The 24028-nt window shown below is 36.0% G+C and overlaps 2 protein-coding genes across 14 annotated transcripts in view; one reads left to right on the plus strand and one right to left on the minus strand.

The window, feature by feature from the left end:
- LOC136033883 (uncharacterized) overlaps positions 1 to 24028 on the plus strand; it is a 611411-nt gene that overhangs the window by 424283 nt on the left and 163100 nt on the right. The window lies entirely within an intron of this gene.
- Positions 1 to 24028, minus strand: part of LOC136033882 (1-phosphatidylinositol 3-phosphate 5-kinase-like) — a 123926-nt gene that overhangs the window by 45848 nt on the left and 54050 nt on the right. For both annotated transcript variants that reach the window (XM_065714855.1, XM_065714854.1), the window contains exons 13-16: positions 14302 to 14482; positions 12405 to 12607; positions 9797 to 10036; positions 374 to 437 (exon numbers count right to left, since the gene is read on the minus strand). In XM_065714855.1, coding sequence (XP_065570927.1) covers positions 374 to 437; positions 9797 to 10036; positions 12405 to 12607; positions 14302 to 14482 — 688 coding nt within the window. The remainder of the gene's footprint in view (positions 1 to 373; positions 438 to 9796; positions 10037 to 12404; positions 12608 to 14301; positions 14483 to 24028) is intronic.

Raw genomic sequence — 24028 nt, forward strand, 5'->3', positions numbered from 1 at the left:
TTTTCAAGGAAATACGTGGTTGACCGGACAAATTTTGTTTCTGGGACGCGTCAAAAATCATAAAGTTAACTATAAAAACCTAACAAAATAATGGTTATGTTTATTTTCAAACCAAAATTTATGACAAGTCAAGATATTAGAATATCCTTATCCTAAAATAGAATGTGACAAAAGTATTTCATTCGGAATATCGTTACTATTTAGTTTGGTAGCCTAGTACTAGTAATTTGATTTCAAAATCCAACAAAAACCACCTTTGAAACATAAGTATAGATTTATTAACACAAACCTACTTTAGCATACCTACATGCGTGCTTCAGACATTTAAATTGGTAGTAAAAAAAAAAAAAAAATCTTAGAAGAAAAAGATTACCTTCTGAGACACTTTGTCGGACAGGAGAGGCCGAATCACTTCGAGACCGTCCATCGAAAGTACCCTGGAAAATCATAAGATTTTTAATACGGAAGGAAAAGAAAGAGAAGACTTAAAAATAAAAAGGACAAATACTCTCTCAAGAGCATAAGAAATCCACATGGATATTAGCTAAAAAGACCAGCCCACCCCGTCTAGATGTGCTTCATGGTGTTCACTGTAGAAACTTGCAAGACAGCGTGTACAGCTGAAATTCAAATAAATTATCCAAGGCGGCCCTCTACCTTCTTTTCTAGTTATAGAGATGTCTGACTGAGTGACGGTCTTGCAGGTTTCCGTAATCACTATTCTGTCTGTCCCATTCGATGTTTAACGGGAAGTTGTTTTCGTAATTCTTTTTCAGCTGATAGTTGTAGGCAATCAATTAGACATGTTATAATCGAGATAATATCGCTTCATTACACAGATATTCGACTGGAATTAGCTGACCTCCATATTGATCGGGTCCGTTGAAATGCTGAATTGCTGTCTATCAAAGTCAACCCAAGAGTCTGATTCGCAGCATTAAACTGGCTTATCAATCACACTGTACTGTTCAGTAAAACACCTAAAAATAACAACAAATGAAAGCTCAGATTTTTAATAGCTGTCCAAAATGGCCCCCATATGGTAAAAAAAAGACGAAACAGAGTTTCATTAAGTTTTTTTCTTGCCAGTATCTTATACTGTACTTTGGAATAACAATTTTGATTCCATATCCATCCATTTGTCTAAATTACTAATTAGTCATGAGAATCAATAGGAGTGGATCCATGGATACAGTCCATTTCCCCCATAAGACACTCGCCACCCAGACACTACTTGCAAAAGATGTTACTGAACCCGTTCCTATCTTGTCCCCCATTCATTGCTTTTGCTTTACCTCCAGGTATAAAAAAAATATTATGTGCCCTTCGACCCTGATAAAATAAATATCTCCTTTTTGATTTTTTATTATTTGGTAATGTTGGTCCCCAAGTTTTATGTTCGTCCGCATGTTCTGTTCCCTCCTCCTTTTTATATGTTCCTTCATAAACCTTTTTTAAAATATATATATATTATTTCGGTCTTTTCTTAGTTTTATCAGTTTTTACATTTTTAACTTTCTGACATTTTATAGTTTCGTATCTTTGACTAAGGAATGGTTTGTCATTCTAATATTATTGCTTTGGCATTATTTGCCAGTTTTTTAGTTGTCGTGCTTCTTTTATGATTTTTGTTTTACTTGTATTGTTTTTATGACTCCGAAACACAAATTTTGCCCTTCGGGCCTTGTGATAGATTGTTTTAAAAAAATAAATATCTTAACTTACACCCTTGTGTCATAAAGTCCATATAATAATAATAATTAATAATTTATTTGTTACCCGCTTGTTTTGACAAATTAAGCGGAGTAAAAACATTAAGGAAAGAAAAACGAAATAACACAAACAATACAATTAATACAGTCTAATCAAAGGGTGGTAAGGGCCCAAGCGTTGACAGGCCTCAGCACCTAATCTAGCATAGAGTTTTTTATAAACGAAAATAATATCAGTGGCACAAAACTTTCTGATAATCTTCTGATTTCTATAAGAACGCGGCAGATACAATAAATATTTACAATAACGAAAATACATAACTCTTATGCCCTGCAAATCTTGATTATTAAACAACGGGCGCAAACCGGAAAGAAACAATATAGAATGATCGCAATATGTAGAATAAAGTCTGGATAAAGCCTTTCGTGAAAATCTGCCTCGGTTCGGGACAATTTTCGCGTACCCTTTTTTAAGTTTACTTTTAATATCATTTAGCCCACAGGATCGAAAAGCCGATAAAGATGAACAAATATTAATACCAAGCCACCGAATCGAAGAAACGAGCTTAACTGAAAAATAACCACAATCAAGATCACTACTTTGATGCTTAGCATTAAAAACTAAATATTCATATTTTTCAGTATTAAGTTTGAGGCCGATTTCCTCAAAAGACTTAGAAACAAGCTGGGTCGACTTAATTAGGCTAGATTTAGTGCGGCTGATCAAAAGTAAATCATCTGCATATGCAATGTACGAAAGATTAGTTAGGCCTAAAAAACATGATGGATTAATACGTGGCAAAACAGAATAAAGACAAGCATTAAAAAGATAAGGGGATAAGACTCCTCCTTGCCTAAGACCAGAACGGATGGGGATATTACCAACGTAGGTGTCACCTGACTTGAGTCGAACATATGAATTAGCATACCAAAAACGAAGAGTTGATATAATAGACACATTTGCACCAAGTTGGATTAAAGAATACCAAAGTTGGCTATGACAAATTGAATCAAAAGCTTTTGAAACATCGAGTGCACAAAAATGAACCTCAAAACCATTTTTATGCGCTTCAAGTAATAGCGAAACTATAGCACGATGAGCATGTTGGCATCCTATATACGGCTTAAAGCCAAACTGATTAGACATATAATCTACATTAGACAAGAGATCAGGGAGCAATACATATTCAAATACTTTACTTAAAGTACAAGCAACCGTAATAGGCCTATACGAAGCGCAACTAGTTGTGTCCTTACCGCGTTTCAAAATTGACGTAATGTTACCAACTAAAAAAGAATCAGGGACTAAAGAAGAGCATAAACACATCTGAAAAAGTAACTGCAAGTGATAAACTAATTCCTCCGAATCGGTGTTGAGGTGAAAAGCACTGATCCCGTCTATATCATAAGATTTCAATTTAAGTCTCTCTACACTTCTTTTGACACGGTCAACACTAACGGGAGGTACATTACCTTGAATGATTTTGTTAGGCAACAGATTAGAACAGAGCTTGGCAAAACGAAAATGAACCGCATATATCACTGTATCGAAAATGTTACTATAATGATTGATCCATGATACATTAGGGATTCGGTCAGCCGTAGGCGATCTATCAAACTTCGCGACATTGATCACTTTTTTCCACTGGCTAGGAGACTTAGGAAATTCAGCACCATTGTACCTAATTTTTCGAAGATAGCGTTTAAAATCAAGCTTTGTTCTTTGTTTAATATCGAAAACATTACCCCTTAAGGGGCGGCCGCAAGCTATCCAAATTTTTAGCCACAACTTAGCCCGATTTTTTATTGTTTTGAGCTCTGGGTCATTCTTCCAAATTGAACTTCTTGTTTTTGCTCTAAAGCGACATAGGGGAACAGCTACTTCTTCAGACCTCTTTAAGCACGATACAATGTGGCTATAATAAATATTAAGCTGAATTCTGGCTTGTGGGGACCCAACGCTTGTACACAACAGATTAAAAGGGACTTTAATCGTTGATAGAAGGCTAACAAGCGTAGAAAAATAAAGAGGCCACTCAGCTTTGTTCCATTCTCTTTTAGAAATCCATTTTCTAGAATTGGGACGAAGGTTCTTCTCCGCAGTAGCATTAAGGGTAACAGTGAGGGATAGGGGGAGATGGTCGTAATCACGCTCATCCTGATCAACATGGACTTCGCCACAGATGAGATCAGAAGAAACGATACAATGGTCAATGTCTGAAAGTGAGCCACTATTATGGATATAGGAATGGGAGGCATCTTTCTTCAAAATTTTGTAACTATTCGGTAAGGAATCTAACAGAAGCTCAGTCCGCACTGATGAAGAGTGAATGTTACAGTTCAGATCACCGATTAATAACCAATCCAGTCCACTACTCTCAATGCCATTCAAAAGACTTTTTATTAATGCGCAAAATTTTGTAAATTTAGTTAAACTTCGGAGGGATTTCTGGTCGCAGGGGAGATAAACATTAATGAGGACAAGGTTGGCAAGACGAATAGCAATATAACAATCACTCTCGTGATAGCATAAAGGGGGTGGTGAAAACAGCGTCTTTTTTATTAAACATGCTAGGCCACCTGATGGTCTGCCAGAGGTTTTGCGTGCACTTTTAGAAAAAACTGAGTGTTCGTTACTTCTCCGTAGGGAGTTTTAGCTCACTAAAGGTAGAAGATGCTCCTGGAGGAATAAAACATCAAAATTTTCTAATTTCTGATCTAAAGAAACGTCTTTATCCTTAGTACCGCTAATATTAAACGAACATATAGTGAAATTAGTCTTAGCACTCATTTTCTAGTATAGGACGATCGTTTCGACAGAAGTTCACGAAGAATTCGGCATTTCATTGAAAATGACACATGATTGCCTTGACAGTTCGCACATTTTGGTGTAGCCTGGCACGGAGAATCAGGCGAGGATTCATGTTGCCCTGCGCAACGGGAGCAGCATTTTTCTTTATCACAATTTGATTTTAAGTGATTTGGTGATTGGCAATTATAACAGCATTTGGGTGGGCGTTGGTATTCGTAAACTCGATATATCTCATACCCAATCTTTATACCAAGTCGAAGTGCATTAGCCAGCGCAACAGCGTTTTCAAAAAACACTCTAACAGCCAAAGAATTGCCTATTCGCTTCGCATGAGTAATATTATTGCAATCAATTAACATTTCCTCATCAAAATTGGTCGGTATACCTTTAATGATTCCAATATATTTCGTTTCTTTTACTTTGACGTCACAATCTCTCATTACATTTGGAACGGCATTGCAAAAGTTCCTTGCAGCAATCTTGTCAATTCGTACCACTAGCTTATCGCCAGAGGGCTTAATGCTGTGAATACATTCATGACCTGGAATAGAGTCTATTATTTCGCGACGCTTGGCAGGATTATCTAATTCTGATGGGACTTTAGAAATAACAACGGTCGTCAGATCGGGATTCAATGACTGAGCGCCAGGGCTGCTAAGAGGGGGGAATTTAACATCATACGACGAAATCTTCTCACGGATTTGCTTAAGTTCCGAATCAATGCTTACAAGCTTTGAGGCGAAGCTAGAATAAGCCACAGCAGGAATAACAGGAACCTCGGTAGGTAAAATAATCACGTATGTAGGCAAAGACAAATTTTCGCTGTCGCATTTCTGGAAGATTTCCGTCATGTCCTTAATGTGACGGTAATTAGCTTGATCGCCTTGGCGTCTTTGCACACGTTCACCCTCGTAAACATGAGACCAAAGTTCTATTTTAGCCGCCATAATAGACTTCTCATCGAAAAACCCAACAGCATGGTTAGCAATAACTTCATCACTTACTCCTTTTTTAAGATTTGATTGCACGAAATTCAACACCGACGAATGTACATATTCCGTCATAATGGTATAACCAACAAATATGGACAATTAGCCAAAGTCCAAAATCAAATCAGTTTATTACTCACCATGCTGTCAAACAGCTGACCTCACATCCGATTAAATTAGTTTCAAAATAATCCTTTTCAAAGTAACTGAATTCGTTATTTTCGTCACACTAAAGTAGACCGGTTTTACTCACAGTTCATAAATATCCAATTCAAACCAAATCCTTTTACTTTGAACTCCGAATCAATATAATCCAGTTATTTGAGATGTTCTCACTCTGAAAGCTAGGTTACAACTGTAATACAACGTAAATCATAAATATTTGGAGTTTCCTTCGCAAGATTCTATAAAATATTCTGTTTCTTCATACATTGTTATTTAGAGGCAAGCAACTTTCCTAAGAAGCCATAAAGGATCAACATCAAAGACATCACAATATTCATATGCATTATCTCTGCTTATTGAATTCCTCAATGTTTCAAAGTAACAAGAGCTCATATGGCACTTGTGACAAGGTCGGAAGAGCCAAGAGCCAAGAGCTCATATGGTATGAGCTCTAGCAAAATTCTAAGAATCAATAGACTGTTTTAAAAGCAAAATTAGAGGATTAATGCCGGTCGGAATTTGAAATAAGAGCTCTGAGTCACGAGGTCCTTCTAAATATCACAATTTATAAAGATCCTACTCATAAGTTAAAAATAATCAATTGTTCTAATTTTTCCTCTCCCTTTAGTCCCCCAGCTGGTCGAACCGGGGAAAACGACTTTATCAAGTCAATTTGCGCAGCTCCCTGACACGCCTACCGATTTTCACCGTCCTAGCACGTTCAGAAGCACCAAACTCGCCAAAGCATTGAACTCCATCCCCTAACTCCCCCAAAGAGAGCGGATCCAGTCCAGCTACGTCAATCACGAATGTTCGACATTTATAAGCATTTTCCAAGATTTTCGGTTTCCCTCTCGAAATCCCCCAATGTCAATAGATCTGGTTGGGATTTGAAATAAGAGCTCTAAGACATGAGTTCCTTCTAAATATCAAATTTCATTAAGATCCGGTCACCCATTCTTAAGTTAAATTAACAACTTCCAGCTCCCCAAAAGAGAACGGATCCGTTCCAATTATGTCAATCACGTATCTATAACTTGTGCTTATTCTTCCAATCAAGTTTCATCCCGATCTCTCCACTCTAAGCGTTTTCCGAGATTTCCAGTTTCCCCCTCCAACTCCCCCCAATATCACTAGATCTGGTCGGGATTTAAAATGAGAGTACTAAAGCACAAGATACTTCTAAATATGAAATTTCATTAAGATCTGATCACCGTTCGTAAGTTACAAATACTTCATTTTTCCTAATTTTTCCAAATTACCCCTCCTCTCCCCAACTCTACCAAGGAGAGCGGATCCGGTCCGGTTATGTCAGAAACTTATCTTGACTTGTGCTTATTCTTCCCACCAAGTTTCATCCTGATCTCTCCGCTTTAAGCGTTTTCCAAGATTTCTGCCCCCCCCCCAATGACACTGGATCCGGTCGGAATTTAAAATAAGATATCTGAGTTATAAAGTCCTTCTAAATATGAAATTTCATTAAGATCTGATCACTCCTTCGTAAGTTAAAAATACCTCATTTTTCTAATTTTTCAGAATTAACCCTCCCCCTAACTCCCCCAAAGAGAGCAGATCCGTTCTGGATACGTCAATCACGTATCTAGGACTTGTGGTTATTTTTCCCACCAAGTTTCATCCTGATCCCTCCACTCTAAGCGTTTTCCAAGATTTTAGGTTTTCCCACCCCAACTCCCCCCAACGTCACCTGATCCGGTCAGGATTTAAAATAAGAGCTCTGAGACACGATATCCTTCCAAACATCAAATTTCATTAAGATCCGATCACCCGTTCGTAAGTTAAAAAAAAACATCCCTTTTTCATATTTTTCGATTTAACCGTCCCCCACTCCCCCCCCCAGATGGTCGAATCGGGGAAACGACAATTTCTAATTTAATCTGGTCTGGTCCCTGATACGCCTGCCAAATTTCATCGTCCTAGCTTACCTGGAAGTTCCTAAAGCAGCAAAACCGGGACAGACAGACAGACAGACAGACCGACCGACAGAATTTGCGATCGCTATATGTCACTTGGTAGATACCAAGTGACATTAGGTGTTTTTTGAAAGCCAGCTGACCTGGTTTTTCGAAAGCGAAGCTACCCCTTTCTTAAGTCTATTCTATACATTGTAAATATGTTCCAAAAAGCACACGAGCCCCCTCCCCCTAATACCATAATCAATCGATTATCAGGAGCGGAAAAGTCGTTTAGGCGAAGCAGAATAAATTAAGATACAGTATGTTTTGTAATCTCAATAACGAAACTTGTATAGTAAACAAATGGTCAACTACCTGCAAATTTTAATATCGCAACTTGTGTTTTTGGTATGAACTATTTAGTATGAGACATGAGGTACTGAAACTGACTAAGCTTTTTGTGTAATCTGTTTAAACTTTTCTTTCTTTTTTTAATTATACAGTCTTTTTAATTGGAATAAACTACTGAACTGATTGAAAAGAATTACTGAAATTAAGCACTTTTCAAGCGACAAATCAAAGCTTCGCGGCTAGATTACATAACAGTTTGAGTATTTTCCACTAGCAAAATCTGTGTATGCATTACTGGCAAACAGTAAATCATAGTTCGCGCAACAGTTAACTTACTAAAGACCAACGTGTCTCCTAGTCATTATTTAATCTTAAGAGATCATATTTCTGCTGGCTTTTTGCAGTGACAAGCTCAAGCATTAGTAAGTGATTAATAGCTGTCAAAATCATTATACAAGAATGAAAAGAGGGTCTAAAACAAGGGTAAGTAGGGTAGGAAGTAGGACCATGAAAGAGTCCTTGCTAAATTTAAAGGCAATTAACAGCCTTCAGATAAGTTCTCTCTCTCTCTCTCCTTCTACCATCGTTTGTAAGGGCGGAACCAAAAAAAAATATCGTACACATCGTTCGGCTTACTTGAAGGAGGAAAATGTAGGAAACATCTAGTACAGCATCTAGTTGGACGTGACATATTGTTCGGTTTACTTGAAAGAGGAAAAGTGCAGGAGAAAAAGCCTTGTTTGGCATAGAATATCTAGTTGGAATTGTTTCCTTGAAAGGGATTCAATTTAAAGTTGTTTGTAAACTTTACCAAGCAGAAGTTCGACAGATGCACAAAGCCTTGTGATTAGGCTGGGTAGAGCACTAGCGGCATATCTGGCGCACATAATGTGCCAGGTGCCTCAAAATACATCATAAAAAAAGAAGGTAACAATATCACGCGAAAAATATTTAAAATACAACGAGACATCATTTTTTAAAATAATGTTTTATTCTTTTTTTACCTCTCTAACTTCAAATTTTCTATTTCTTGGACTTGCATACTACAAGTGGAAGAAAAGGCTCGTACCCGCATCACTTTTTCAAGGCGCTGAGGAGATTAAAGAACTTGAAGAAATCAAACATAAACCTTCAAGAAACAAGGCTACCTGGCGTCAATAATACAGACAGCCACGTTCTCAGAAAATCCTGGGAGTCGAAAGAGGGCGAGAAATGAGAGCATAGAGATGCATAAAGACCGATGGTCCATAACTGATATTTTCTCAGTAGCGTGGGGCTATTTTAATCATTTAATCATTTTTGGTGAATTCCTAATCCTTCACATTTTGCTTTACCCTATTACACTTGTGTTTTTTAATTAGATCTGAGACCTTGAGAATCTAATTTTCAGTACTTAATTACTCCTGATAGTAAAGATTTTTTTTTTTGATAATTACATGCTGAGCCTCAATTTTATTCCGATTAAGCAGAGAGGATTTCCATCGACAGGTCTATGGGCATCTTTCCTTCCCTACCCTCCCAAAGGTATCTTGTGTGGGAACAATGGGTCCTAAACGCGACAGAAAATTTTAGATTCATGAAAAGGAGCAGGAAGCCCCTCTTCCTCTTTGTACGCGCCTGAAAACAGCCTCCGCGCATTTTTCCTATCCGAGGCCAGTAGGGCAGAAAAGGCGTCTGGTCATAGTGAGGCCCCCAAATGTAATGGTTGATCGATCGAGAAAAGATGGTTGCCTAGAGCTTTAATGGCTATTTTTCATTTTTTAAGTATATAACAATTTTGGTATTCATTCAGAGGCATACAATATATTTGATTATTTATAGAATAGACCGATTCTTATTTAAAATTTACGCTACCTTAACAGTGCTTGATCCAGACGACGTTTTTCTTAATTGCCTTCTAGTCCTTGAAGGACTACCAGATGCTGCGTAGCCATTAGAACGATGACCGGTTTCTGAATGTTCACTTTCTGCAGGTGATCTTTCACCTGCTTCATTTGGCTCATTACGGACCTCAGAATTAGCCGGGACAGCCATTGATTGTAATCTGGAGCCAGTACGGGACTTTTCCTCCTTTTTCCGGATTTGGATTAAATCCTAAAAATAATTATAAAGCTCAAAAATACTATTCTTTTGAATTAATACAGTCAAAAATCTTAAAACGACAGATGAGGCGTTGCCATGTTTGCAACGTTGTCTCTTGTTGTTAACGTTGTCATCACAGTTGGGTAAGTTGGTTGAGCAGACTGTTGGTCAGGAGACTTTTTGCTTTAACGCTAAATAGAGCTAAAAAACATAAGGAGCTGATAAGAGAGCAAGCTCAAGTTTATCCCTAAGAAAAAAACCAACAACAATGCCGCCTAGTGGCTGACTACAAAAGACTCACTTTAGCCAAAAACAAGAAGAGACCTTTTTAAGGTTTTTAAAGTTTTTTCTTCCTTATATACTTTAACTGTTTTAGGGCTACTTTCGCTTGTAATTTGGATTTTAATTGAAATCCAAATTTTAAAAACCTAAAATGACATTCTTCATCATAAAAAAGTTGCTAAATTCAAAGCGAAACAATTTAAATATCTTTTGAATGTTTACAATTCTGTTGAGCAAGACTGCATTGTCAGTGGAGTGTGTTTTCTAACTTTTATTAACACCCATATTAGCGTGACAAAGACATCCTTCTTTTCAGCGTCCTCTTGTCTTTAAACTGAACAACAATTTATTTGAACTGAATGAAAATTCAGAGGAATATACCTGAAAATAAGATAGCTTCAGCACTAGAATGAACAGAAGTAGTGTCTACAAATAAGAATTCCTTATCTGTTTCATGATTTCGCTTTACAAATTTCATGTTTTTTCCATTTTTCAGAGGCGACTAAAAGAGTTAATTTTTAATGAACTTCCAAAATTTCTAGGCAAATTTTCTAAGAAAAACAATATATATATATATATATATATATATATATATATATATATATATATATATATATATATATATATATATATATATATATATATATATATATATATATATATATATATAATATGGTTTTGAAGACGGTAATGGATTAGCCAAAGACGCCATATCTGCACCTATCACGGATAGAATAGCCGTTATCAGGGATTGGTTTCAGTATCAATAATCAAAACTTTGAAACACCTGTGTCATATCAATAATAGCAAATTACATGCTCTTTATCAATGTACTTATTAAAAAAAATAATACAGTTAGTTTAGATCACCGATGACTCTATAGGTCTCATTTCTAATTTCTCTGAAGTAAATACAATATAAACGACCAATTTAATTAGGTAAAGTTCAATCAAAACTTCAACTATTCACAAACCAGATTTGTATTTAACGTGTTCTGACTTGTGGACGGTAAGGTCAGAACGTGGTGTAGGTAGCTATTAAGTGATAGATAGTTTTTAATTCCAGTTACAAGTAATGTCATCTATATTTCGAAGAGACAAAATATAACAGATGGCATATTATAACCATAGTAACTTTAATTTAGACACATTGGTAAAAGGTTTTTCAGTCAACATAAAAAAAAAATACTTCGCGTAGAAATCATTAGGCTTACTACTATATTTTTTTCAAGGTAAAACGAAATCGAAGCCGACAATAATTCAGTCTTATCTTTGCATTCATGCAATCCCTTTGCTTTTTGAAAAATGTTTAAAACTGAAAAATACGGTAAGAGCTGTAGTAAATCATGCAGGGGTATTATAACTCATTTTCTAGTGCAAAATGTATCTGCTCCAATGACAAACACATTTGAACTATCCCATCCTTATGGTATAAACGCACCAACGTTTGTATATAACTGCTTTTGCAAGTTGAAAGTTTTTTAGCCAGTGTCTCAGCCATACACTTAGATGTTTTGGCCTCAGAAGGCTTGGTGCCTCTTTGAGTTGTTGTTGTAAATAGTAGGATATTTCAAAGACATTAACATTATCTGCCAAACTAGAAGCATACCGCGGCAAACGCCTCCACTGAATATTCGAGATTCATTTAACATAAATAGCTATTGTAGTAACGGCCAGTGCCGGACCTAATTTAAGCTACCTTTTACAACATAAAAACACTGTGTACTATTTATCATACTAGTAAAAAAAGGAACCAATGAATTACTGAAATGATTTGTCCTACAGTGCTCTGGTTCAAGCTTGTTCTTGTGGCGTGAGTTTCTGTTAACGGCAGCGTCGGGGGGTAGTAGGAAGCGGTGTTTATCACTCAAAAGCAGTCCAAACTTATACATCAGATGGTGTGTGCGTTCTTTAAGAGTTGAGATTCGTAGAGCTGCGGGGGCAGATTCGTAAGTGACATACTTGGTTCCTTGGCTGAATCTAAGGCCCTTTTTTGCACTGTTTCAATTTCATCATTGAAAAAGTCGATGTTAGTCACTATATGCACAGTCTTTGAAGACTAAACTTTGAAGGCTATATTCAAAGCAACGTCATATTACCTGTAATCTTGTGGTCCAAATATTGGCTGTATCTGCTAGTAACTTCTTGATATAAGTTTCACGATCAAGTATTTCATATAAAAGTTCTTCCTGAGAGGCAAGACTGCCACTTCTAGTCAAAGTTGATGAACTCAGCATTATCTGAACTTCTTCAACTCGATCACGAAACAGAGATCTTTCGGCTTCAATCTGCAGCAACAGACCTGTAATAATATATTTTTTTCGCTGTAGTAAAAAATTCTCTAGATTTGATATTTTTTTGGCAAACAGTATGTCACTTTATGCAGTTTTTGTTTAAAAAAATATTCTGAAAATTACTTTTCTGACAGAATAAAAAGAAAGTAGCAATACTAACAAATGAAACGTAAAGACGAGAATGTTCCTCTCGGAACAAAAAAAGAATCAATTGAAGCAAAATTCTCTCCCAAATGAGGTTTATTTTCGACAAAACCTTTAATAGTAAAAAAAGAAGAATTAAAAAAATTACTCAAGTGACAGGAGTGCATATGCTTCTTCACTTTTTTTGGGTAGTCATTGTCAAGGTCATTTACTTTTGGTGCTTAAAATAATTTGCAATCACATTCAGTCCTTGAGAATATGTTTTTTTTTTCTTTTTTTGCCATTTCAGTTCATCCGACAAAACCATTTAAGTAAAATATGCAACAGTTTGCAATTCGTGATATTACGACTAATATTTTTAGACGGTCACTTCGATGACTATCTATATATTTACTAATTAGTGTTGAGGGTCCTTTTTCCCTACAATTCAGACCAAAGGCTTTGAGATACATTTTTTGTCACCTATTAAAACCTGTGTCTCTCTCCATTCAATGTTACCCCTTTCCTATGTACCCATGTTCAGACTATCATAAAGTATCATATCATAAAGTATCATATCAGACTATCATATCATAAAGACTATCATAAACAATAAAAAGCGAATCAGATTATAATATTGCTCTAGTATTTAGTAAAAGCAGCATCTGCCATTTGCATCTGCATCTGCCATCTAGTAATATCAGAATTAAAGAAGGTTTTTGAAAAACGTCACTTTAATCCTTAAAGAGGTTTTAGAAAGTGCTCTAACTTTGTTAAAAAGCGTTTAGGTGAAGTTATGTATCGCACCCATTAAGGTTCATATGATTTTCTTCTGAAGATCAATGCCAATTCTAAGCAGGGTATGACTTTTTGGTAAGGTCTATGGCTATTCGAAAGCCGGATACTTTTTAAGAGAAACAAAGAAAGAAAGAAGACAAAAAAAGAGGTTTCTGGCTAAAGAGCGCAAAGCAGCTAGAAAACAAAAGAGAAAACAGAGGAAATGAAGAGAAAGAAGGAAAAAAATGGGTAGAGATTATTTGGTGAATTAGCTATATAGCTTACCAAAAACAAACCAATAAGAAATTGCTCGGTTACTGCGGCGATGCAAAAAAAAAACAAAAAACAAATAGATATCCAGTAAAAATGAATATTTAATGAAGCAGAATTAAATTATATAACATCCATTGCAAGAAAAGTTTATTTTTCCAAAACAGAATATACATAATTTATTTATATATAATGTATTAAAGGTAATTATTTAGAAAAAAATTGTTTCCTTTAATTCTTATCCAATAAAAAAAGAAAGAATAAAACCAGTGAACGGATATTTGCATCCACGTAAGGGGGAATGGCTTTAACCCCGTATTACCTCACCCTCCACAATCTTGACAATTTTACCGCTGGTTTCAGTAGGAAACCCTTAATTTTTGAATTTTTAGAATGTGACTCCTCCTCGTCCGCATAAAAACTAGATTTTTGTGTACACCTTTGGCCCAACACTATCAATTAAGGCTCCTCAGAAAAAAACGACATTCTTAGAGGGTTTCAGTACTTTATTCAATATGAACAATAATGTTACCTGAAACCGCCGACTCGTGCTTTGTCCCTGAGAACTCGTATCCAAGCGTCTGTAAGCCTTCTTTAACACTTGAGTAGACCATAGAACCAGCTAACGTGACATTTTTTATTTCGTCCATTGTATATTTCAATAGGAATGTAAACGGAAAGGAATGAATGTTAACAGATGGTAAGGATATCTCCTAAAATTAAGAAATCTAGATTGAGCAATTTTTCTTAAATGAAAAAGTAAATCTATACTTACACATGTCATTTCCAAAAATTAAATTAGGTGGGGTAATAGCCCCTTTGGAAACCCTAATAGCCCCTTAGAAACCCCATAAATCTAAAAATTGCCCATTGATATGATCTGTATTGGCTAAAAAAAGAACTTGTAGTTCTTTCCCAGCCCAAAAAATTACTTAGGCAGACAAAAGACCAAGAAAAAAAGGCGAAAAAGGAGACCACTATGCCTTTCCATCAAAAACAACGATCAGGGACAATAGGGACATTTTTTTGTACTGTGGAACATGTGACAGTGGAACACAACTTTAAAGTTCGTTGAAGTGATGATACTAGGGCTGTTTTTTTAATTCTTTTAAAAGCATTTTTAGTTTTAAAGTTCGCATTTTAATGTAAGTTTCTTTTTTATATCTTTGCTTGTGTTATGCTGAGACGGCCCTTGGACATAGGGCCGAAATATTCATTTAAAGTTGCATTCCACTGTCTTTTACGAACAATTTCCCTGTTGTTCTAAAAGAACAGAGAAAAAGCAAGAGAGGAACAACAAAAACGCACAACCAATTTAGATAAGAAATCATTGGCATAGCCAGACGTTGTCCATCATTGGCATAGCCAGACGTTGTCCATGAGGGGAGGGGGACTAAGCAAACTCAAAATGTGTTCGGTCCGTTTCAACAGAAAGATTCCAAACCAAATGGAGGATTATTAATTGTATTAATTCGGCACTTAAACGGACCTATGCCCTAATAGTTATGGCAGCATGAATTCCCTATAATCTTTATTGCAAAAATGTTCTAAGAAACATAGGATAGTTCATAGATCCGATTATCACGAGTTAAGACATGGCAGAATGAATTAAAAAAGACAAGAAAAGGCATAAAACATTTGACTATTTTGCCTAATGAGCATGGGTATTTTGCAGCGACAGTTTCCTAATCTTTCTAAATATCTTGGTGACCTCTGTTTTTTCATGTCGGGTACATATTTTTTACAGAAAATTTACAAGCATTTTCATAGTATATAAAACAGGAGATCCCTTTAGGGCTTAAGTAATAAAAAATGTAATCACTGAAGTTAGCCACATTCAAACACAGCTATGAACTTTTTTCTTCCTAATGTTTCCCCTAAAAATGTGGGTCAATCTCACTATCTAAGACTATAATGAAAGAAAGACTAAGAGTTTTGTGAATGAGGGTGGATAGATTTCCGAAAAAAGCTGCTTATTCAGAATTAAACAGAGGCCAGACGAATTACAGAAGGTCCTCAAATAAGGTAGGAAAAGGTTATAAGAAAAAGTTTAAAATAAGCAAGAACTTCATGGGAGGGAGTAAAGGTCGAAGCTTCGAATGGATTGGGCCGAGGAAAAGAATACGCAGCTGTGTTGGCATCAGGCAGCTTGGTGCTACAATCGGTTATTGGCAGTAGCAGCATTGTTTTATCAGAACTCGCCAGTTTAAGCATGACAGTAATACTCCAGCCAAAGATTGTAAATAGTTAAAGAAAATATGTCATCATGGAAATTTCCTCCATGCGAAACATTATCCGAATAGGTTTTATTATATCCCTCAATCCGCATTCGTTTGTTTAAACAGCTATCACATCACGAACGCTAAATTAAACTACTATTACATTCCTAAAGAAAACATAAAATAAGGTCACTCTGTTAAATGTAGTAGCAAAATAGGACACCAAGGAGTTAAGAAATCTGTTCACATGGCACTCGGCGGGTTACAGTTTGTTCTGATGCCAGGTAAGTCAGGTCATTGGTGTGAAAGGTGGGAGAACAGATAACTGTTCTCTATTCAATCTATTTTCTACCCATTTTTTTTTATGGTTCTATTGAAATTTCCAAAACTTCAAACCTTAGAACGAATTATCACTTCAATCTAAGGAAGTGGGCATTATACCCTATAAATTAGGTAAATAAGTCGTTAAATAAAAAAATCAAGAACCTGCAACAGCCCAAGAGCTCCTCCCCCCTTCATCAGGGAGCGACATGGGCTATTTAAAAACAGAAAATGGCACGCAACAGAATATATGATCCACACTACCTGATCCAGTGTTATAAACTTGCTATGAGTCACTATCCACTAGTTACTACTAGTGGATAGTCAAGTTGATACTGAATGAGATATTGATTTCGTAGTTACGGCCTCTGATATTTACAGTGCTATCATTCATCTTTGAAAAAAGTTCTCGCGTGGTTATGATCAATTATGTGGTTTTCATTTATTACATGCAAGTGATAAGCTACTGCAACATCTACATTTCTTTTACCAAATCATCTTTAATTCTAGCATTGTCCCCAATTCTTTTCGTGTTGGTACATTGACTCCTATTCCGGAAAAAAATTAAGACAGCCGGTAACGTTGTTCCTATAGGCCTATAGCAGATTCTTCTGTTTTATGCAATTTCCTGGAGTTACCAGTGATTAAGGACGTAAATAGGGCTTGTTCAAAACCAGACAACCAGTTAGGATTTAAGGATGGCTATAGTCGGGAACACGTGCATTATATACTAGCCAACGTTCTGATGGATATAGAGAATAGTGGCGAGTTTCTCTTCCTTGTGACTCATGATGTCTCTCGTGCTTTCGATTCTGGTGTGCATTCCCATCTGCTGTATTGTGCGCAGCAGCAAAGTCTCAATCGTTTAGTTGTGCGGTTATTTAAAAATCTGTATGCGACATTATATGTTGTCGTGAAAGTACCTACTCGTCATGGTTACGTAATGTGTAAAGCCACAATTCGAGTTTGGAAAGGAATCCGCCAGGGTGAGGTAACTTCACCACCATTGTATAATAACATTGTGGTTGCACCCCGGAAAGAGGATAGAATCAGTTTTGTTTTTAAAGGTTTTGACCTTTCAATACTCAATTACGCTGACGAAATCCTGAATTTAAATAGAAATGTATCGTCTTTTGAGGAGAATTTTTCTGTGCTTAGTAGGGAATCCATATTCGTATCAATTTTAATGCTTTGAAGAGCGAGGTCCTGGCTTTCAGCAAATCTGTCGGTGATGCTGGATACGTACAGTTAGGATATCAGAGTGTTCAGTTATCTGCTTGTATTAAGTATCTCAGTCTCCCGATAGGGGATAGTGTAAAAAACGACAAGGACTCTCCTTATCTCTTATCTAAGTGAGAAACTTAGAAAAGTGTTTGGTGTGCTAGTTCGCTGTAAAGCTTGCTACAGCACGCGTATTCTCGCCCGTGTCTACAACGCTTTTCCGATGCCTCATGTCCTCACATTGACTCCATTTTGAAATATTTTTACGACTACTGATAAAAAGACGACTATTAGATCCGTATATTTTCGTTTCGCAAAATTTCTCTTGTGTATACCCCTATGGAGTAGAAACAAAAGACTTGTGTCAGCCTGTGGGTAAACTGAGCCACTAACCGTGGCTGAACGTTGTCACGGTCGTTATATGGCCCCGCCATATGAATACAAAGAAAGTAAGCAGTTCGAGACAAAAATTAAACTATTTAAATTTATATTCCACAAAAAGCAATGGAATTAATCTTTAAAACAGTCCAAATTATTGAGGATACAATCTAATTTTTGAATAGTTAAAAGTTAAAAACTTCAATTTTCATATCAAAATCTCTAATAAATTTTTATGTTACCATTTCCGGAAACTGAAGGAAGAGAAAATTTACGTTTAGCTTATGTATCACTTAAAAAATACTCTCATCACAATGTGCCCTGTAACAAATAAACGTTTAAAAGTAGCACGCTTTACAGACATGCATTTGTTTGCATTGAATGCGGTTCTTATGTTGTTTGGTTAATCGACTTAGTTTAATAAATCAGTCAGACACCACTTGTAACAGAAAAAATTCAATCAAACAAGGTAAAAATTCGCACTAGCCACATTATTTGCCCCTTTTTTGAAAATGTATAATTAAAAATTTCACGGGGGAGGTGGCTGCAATAGGGTTACAAACGTGGCAAATGGTTCAGGAAAGTAAAATCTCTTTCATCCCGAAGTCTTTCAACCCTAGATCTAGCAAATCCTCCTACGTCTTTTGGAGCACCCACGCTTCACAGCCAGACTTGACCACTGTAATCACTTTAACTTCCGAAATGTTATTCTAATTTTGACTCAACGACTCATCTTATAGTTCTTCCAAACTCTTTTCAACTGTGAGAAAACACCCTGGGCCTTGACTATTCTACTTTTTACATCACATATTTACCGTCACATATTACCGTCACATTCTTAATATTAATTTTGAAACCCATTCTTGCACCCAGAGCTTTCAAAATCTCCAAAAATTCATTCAATTTGCTAACATTCTGATCTAGGGTGCTCAAATAATCAACATAATCTATGTCTAGGAGAGCCTCACTTCCCCATTTGATTCGAGTACTCTCATTGCCTTTGCTGTGCTCCTCGGGACAAAGTACACCAAAACGGTCCGTATAAATGAGGATAGAACGTAGCCCTTCTTAACCTCTGATTCAATAAGAAACCAGCTACTAACCCCATTTCCTACGTAAACCTCAGCAATGTTTTTCTCGTACATAGAATTAACCGCTTTAATGTATTTATCTGGTATAACATACAAGAATAAGACTTTCACTCAAGTTCTTCTATTGGCTGAATCAAAACTTGTTCATAATCTACTAATCCGAGGACTCAAGGGGTCTGATGAATCAGATATTTATCTATTATTAAGTATATTCCTGGTCTGGAATCACAAACAGACTATATTTTGAGGCGAAGCATGAAATTTATTTACTATGACCAAAAGCTGAGCCCACCCCCCGGGTGAGGCGAAGGCCAAGGGCTGAGCTGTCAAAAAGGCACAGCTAAAACACCTCGTAAAGAAGAAACAGATAAAGACATGCCCCTGTTAAATTTACAAAAAGTCCCGTTTTAAAAACGTTTTAGATCTAGATTTTTCTGAAATATTTATTTTTCTTTTATTGAATAATATACGTTTTATTTATTGTTCTAAATGAACAAACTAACCCCCAGATCAATATTTCTTATTTATTAATCAATAAAAAAAAATACCGAAAAGGAATTTTTGAAAGAAAAGTAAAGGTCATTTACTTAAAATCAGCAGATACAAATACCTGTCAAAATTCAAACTCAAAACGACCAGAAATTACCATTAAAAAATAAATGAAACCGTAAAGAACAGAAATTAATAGCAAAAACATACAACAAGTAATAATATAGAAGAATAAATAAAAAACAAGCTTAAACCGAAAAAAAATTTGCTATTGAAGTATAAATGAAACCTAAAACGAACAGAAATTAAATAAACGATCAATGCAAACGAACATGCAATAGATACTAATATAAATGAATAAACAAATCTTAAAACTAGGGAAACTTAAACTGAATATGCAAATCACGCTTGAAACGAACAAAATCACTACAAACAAGAGTTTGGGTATCGCCTCTTTCTCTCACTTTATGTTCAAAACCTACTGCTTCATTAGCGCTTAACTGAAAACTATATGTGTCGAACAGTCTTGAAAAGTATAAACAAAATCAATTTGAATATTTGATATATAATGACACTAATTGTTGAAAGACCCATCAGTTCAAGATTTTATTTCACTGTAATTTTATTTTCATTTTCAATGCTGTAAGAACTAGAAAAGAAAATACTTATAATTAATAATTCGTTTTCAGTGGAGCGCCAATGACGCAGTAGGCTTTAGGTTTTTATAGTTAAGGAAGAGGGCAGCATCCAAACTCTTGTTTGCAGTGAAACTATATTCGTCTTGAACAATCTTAGAAAGAACTAATAAATTAAACTGAATATTTAATGTATAATGATATTAATTGCTGAAAGCTAGTTCAGTTCAAAAATTTTATTATAATTTTAATGTTTATTTTCAATATTAAGTACAAAAGAAAATATTTGTAATATAATTCATTTTCAGCAAAGCGCCAATGACGCAGTAGGCTTTAGGTTTTTACATTTAAGGAAGGGGGCAGTATCCAAACTCTTGTTTGTAGTGAAACAATATTCTTTTTGAACAATCTTAGAAAGAACTAATAAATTAAACTGAATGTTTCATGTATAATGATATTAATTGCTGAAAGCTCATTCAGTTCAAAATCTTACTATAATTTAAATGTTTATTTTCAATATTAAGTACAAAAGAAAATATTTGTAATGTAATTCGTTTCCAGTAAAGTGCCAATGACGCAGTAGGTTTCGGACTTTTACGGTGAGAGAAGGAGGCGATACCCGAACTCTTGTTTGTAGTGATTTTTGTTCGTTTCAAGCTTGATTTGCATATTCACTTTAAGTTTCACTCGTTTTAAGATGCATTTATTCATTTGTACTAGTACTTATTGTATGTTCGCTTGCATTGATTGTCTATTTAATTTCTGCTCGTTTTGGGTTTCATTTATGCTTCAATAGCAAAATTTTTTTTCGGTTTGAGCTTTATTTGCATATTCAATTAAAGCATTACTCGCTTTAATATCTATTCATTTATATTATTACTTGTTGTAGTTTTTTTTTGCTATGGTTGTGTATTCAATTCCTGTTCCTTTTGGGTTTCATTTGTTCTTTAGTGGTAATTTCTGGTCGTTCTGAGTTTGAATTTTTACAGGTATTTGTATCTGCTGATCTTAAGTTTAAAATGGCTTCTACATTTCTTTGAAAACTCTTTTTCGGAATTTTTTCTTTCAAATTATTTTTTTTTCATTTTTGATTGCAAAAAGTTTCAAGTTTTAAAAATTCCTTATTTCAAAATCAAACTTTATTTTTTAACATAAAATGCTCATCAAAATATCAAAACTAGTATCAAAGTAACAATATCAAAGTAAAAGAATAACAAAGTAAAGAAAGCATAAAAGTAAACAAGGTATCAAAGTAACAATATAAGCAACTTGCATACCTTACAGCCCTTGCACCGTAAATCGAAGTTGCCACGTAAATCACTAAGTCTAAGTATTGAAGTAAACAAAATGTCAAAGGAACAGTAAGCAAGTTCCGTAGCTCAGAGCTATTTCCCTAGGGTTGGGGGCGGAGGTTCAACCCCGGAAGCATAGTCATATGGTCTTTTTTGAACAAAATGACAATTTCAACATTTTGACCGGATACCCATTGAAAAAGTGGGGCGTGGGCTAGTTGCCCATTGATCATTTTTTACGCTTAACAAGAACTAGAAGTTTCAATTTCCAACCAAATGAGCCCTCTCTAAAGTTAATACGACCACCCCTTCCATAAAAACCTTATATTCTAATAACAGGCAACTTACATTCCCGGGGGCTATGGAGCATTTCTCAGATTTTAAACTATTTTGAACAAAATGGCTATTTCAAAATTTTCAAAAGATGCATTAGGGGTAAAAAGGCACAAGCGGGGAGGGGGGGCTTGTTACTTTTTGATCACTTTCTATTCTTAAAAGGGATATAATAAATTCCGATTTCCGGTCGAATGAACTTCCTCCAAAGTTTATACGACCACGTTTTCCATAGAAGCTTTATATATTAACAACCGGCTGCAAGTGTAACTTACAGCCCTTTCCTCCAGGGCTGGGGGATTCAAACCGGGAACCGTAGCTGTTTGACATTTGGACAATTTTGAACAAAATAGCTAATTCAAAATTTTGATCGGAAGTATTTAGAAAAAATAGCATGGGGGGTTGTTTAACGTCCGATAATCCTTGAATTTTAAAAACGGAGCTCATTATTTCATCCCTTCTACAAGAGCCATATATGCCCGCAGGGCATAAATTAAAACGCATGTCCCCAGGCCCTGGGGGGTTGTGTCGACCCCGGAGTTTTAATATCTGATGTTTGAGCGATTTTTAACAAAATGGCTATCTCAAAATTTTTATCAGATGGGTTTGGGGAAAAAGCGTGGAGGGAGGAGGGCCTAGTTGCTCCATCTCTTTTACTCTAAAAAAGTGAACTAGAACTTTTAATTTCCATGCAAATGACCCCTCTCTGAAGCATACACGCATCACTTCTAAATTTACACCCAGGACATAAGTTACAACGCCTGCCCCTGGGCCCTGGGTCTGTTATGTTGACATAGAATTTTTTGTAATCCGACCTTTGAAATATTTTTTACAAAATGCCGTTTAAAAAAAAGGGCGTGGGGGAAGGAGGCTAGCTGCCGTCCGATCACTTTTGACGCATAAAAAGCGAACTAGAACTTTCAATTTCCAATCAAATGAGACCTCTCTGAAGTTTATACGAGTATCCCTTCCATGAGAACCATATATGGCTCCAGAGCCTAACTTACAACGCCTGCTCCCAGACACTGGGGAGTTGTGTCGACACTGGAGTTTTTGCTATCCGATATTTGAACTATTTTTTAAAAAAGGTTATAACAAAATTTTTATCGGATGGGTTTGGTGAAAAAGGGCATGGGGGGCTAGTTGCCCTTGGGTCTATTTTTATTCTTAAAAAGTGAACTATAACTTTAATTTCCAATCAAATGAGCCCTCTCTGAAGTTTATACCATCATCCCTTCCATAAGAACCATATATGTCCCCAGGTCATAACTTACAAAGACTGTCCTCGGGCCCTGGGGGGTTGTTTCGACACCAGAGTTTTTGTTATCTGGCCTTTTAACTATTTTCAACAACAATACCTATCTTTAAATTTTTATCTGATGTATTTGGGGGGGAAAGGCGGGAGAGGGGCTAAATACCCTCTGATCTCTTTTGATTATAAAAAAATGAGCAAGAACTTCCACTTTCCAAACAAATTAGCCCTCTCTGAAACATATACGAGCATCCCTTCCATTAAATGCAAATATGCCCCCAAGGCATAAATTAAAACGCCCGCCCACGTACCCAGGGGGGCTATGTCGAAACCAGAGTTTTTGTTATCTAACCTTTTAACTATTTTTAACAGAATGGCTATCTCGATTTTTATCTGACGTATTTGGGGAAAAAAGGGCATGGAGGGGATGATAGTTGCCCTCCGATCTCTTTCGACTCTTAAAATTTGCACTTGGACTTTCACTTTTTAAACAAATGTTCTGAAGTTTATACGGGCAAATAAGAACCACATACACCCCCGAAGCATAACTTACAACACCTGCCCCGGGCCCTCGTGGGTTGTGTCGACATAGTAAATAGTATTATCTAGCCCTTCATCTATTTTTAACAACATGGCTATCTTCAAAATTTTATTTGATGCATTTGGGGGGAAAGGGCATAGGTGGGAGGCTAGCTGCCCGCTGATCACTTTTGACTCTTAAAAAGTGAAGTAAAACTTTCAATTTCCAATCAAATGAGCCCTCTCTGAAATTTATACCAGCATCTCTTCCATAAGAACCTTATATGCCCCCAGGGCTTAACTTACAACACCTACTCCCGGGCCCTGGGGGGTTATGTCGACATCAGCGTTTTCTTATCGGACTTTGAAACAATTTTTAACAAAATGGCTATCTTAAAACTTTTATCTGATACAGTTGGGGAAAAAAGGGCGTGGGGTGGGGGAGGCTAGTTGCCCTCCGATCTCTTTTGACTCTGAAAAACTGAATCATAACTTTTAATTTCCAATCA

Source organism: Artemia franciscana, chromosome 12 (genome assembly GCF_032884065.1).
Source record: "Artemia franciscana chromosome 12, ASM3288406v1, whole genome shotgun sequence".
NCBI classification, from domain to species: Eukaryota; Metazoa; Arthropoda; class Branchiopoda; order Anostraca; family Artemiidae; genus Artemia; species Artemia franciscana.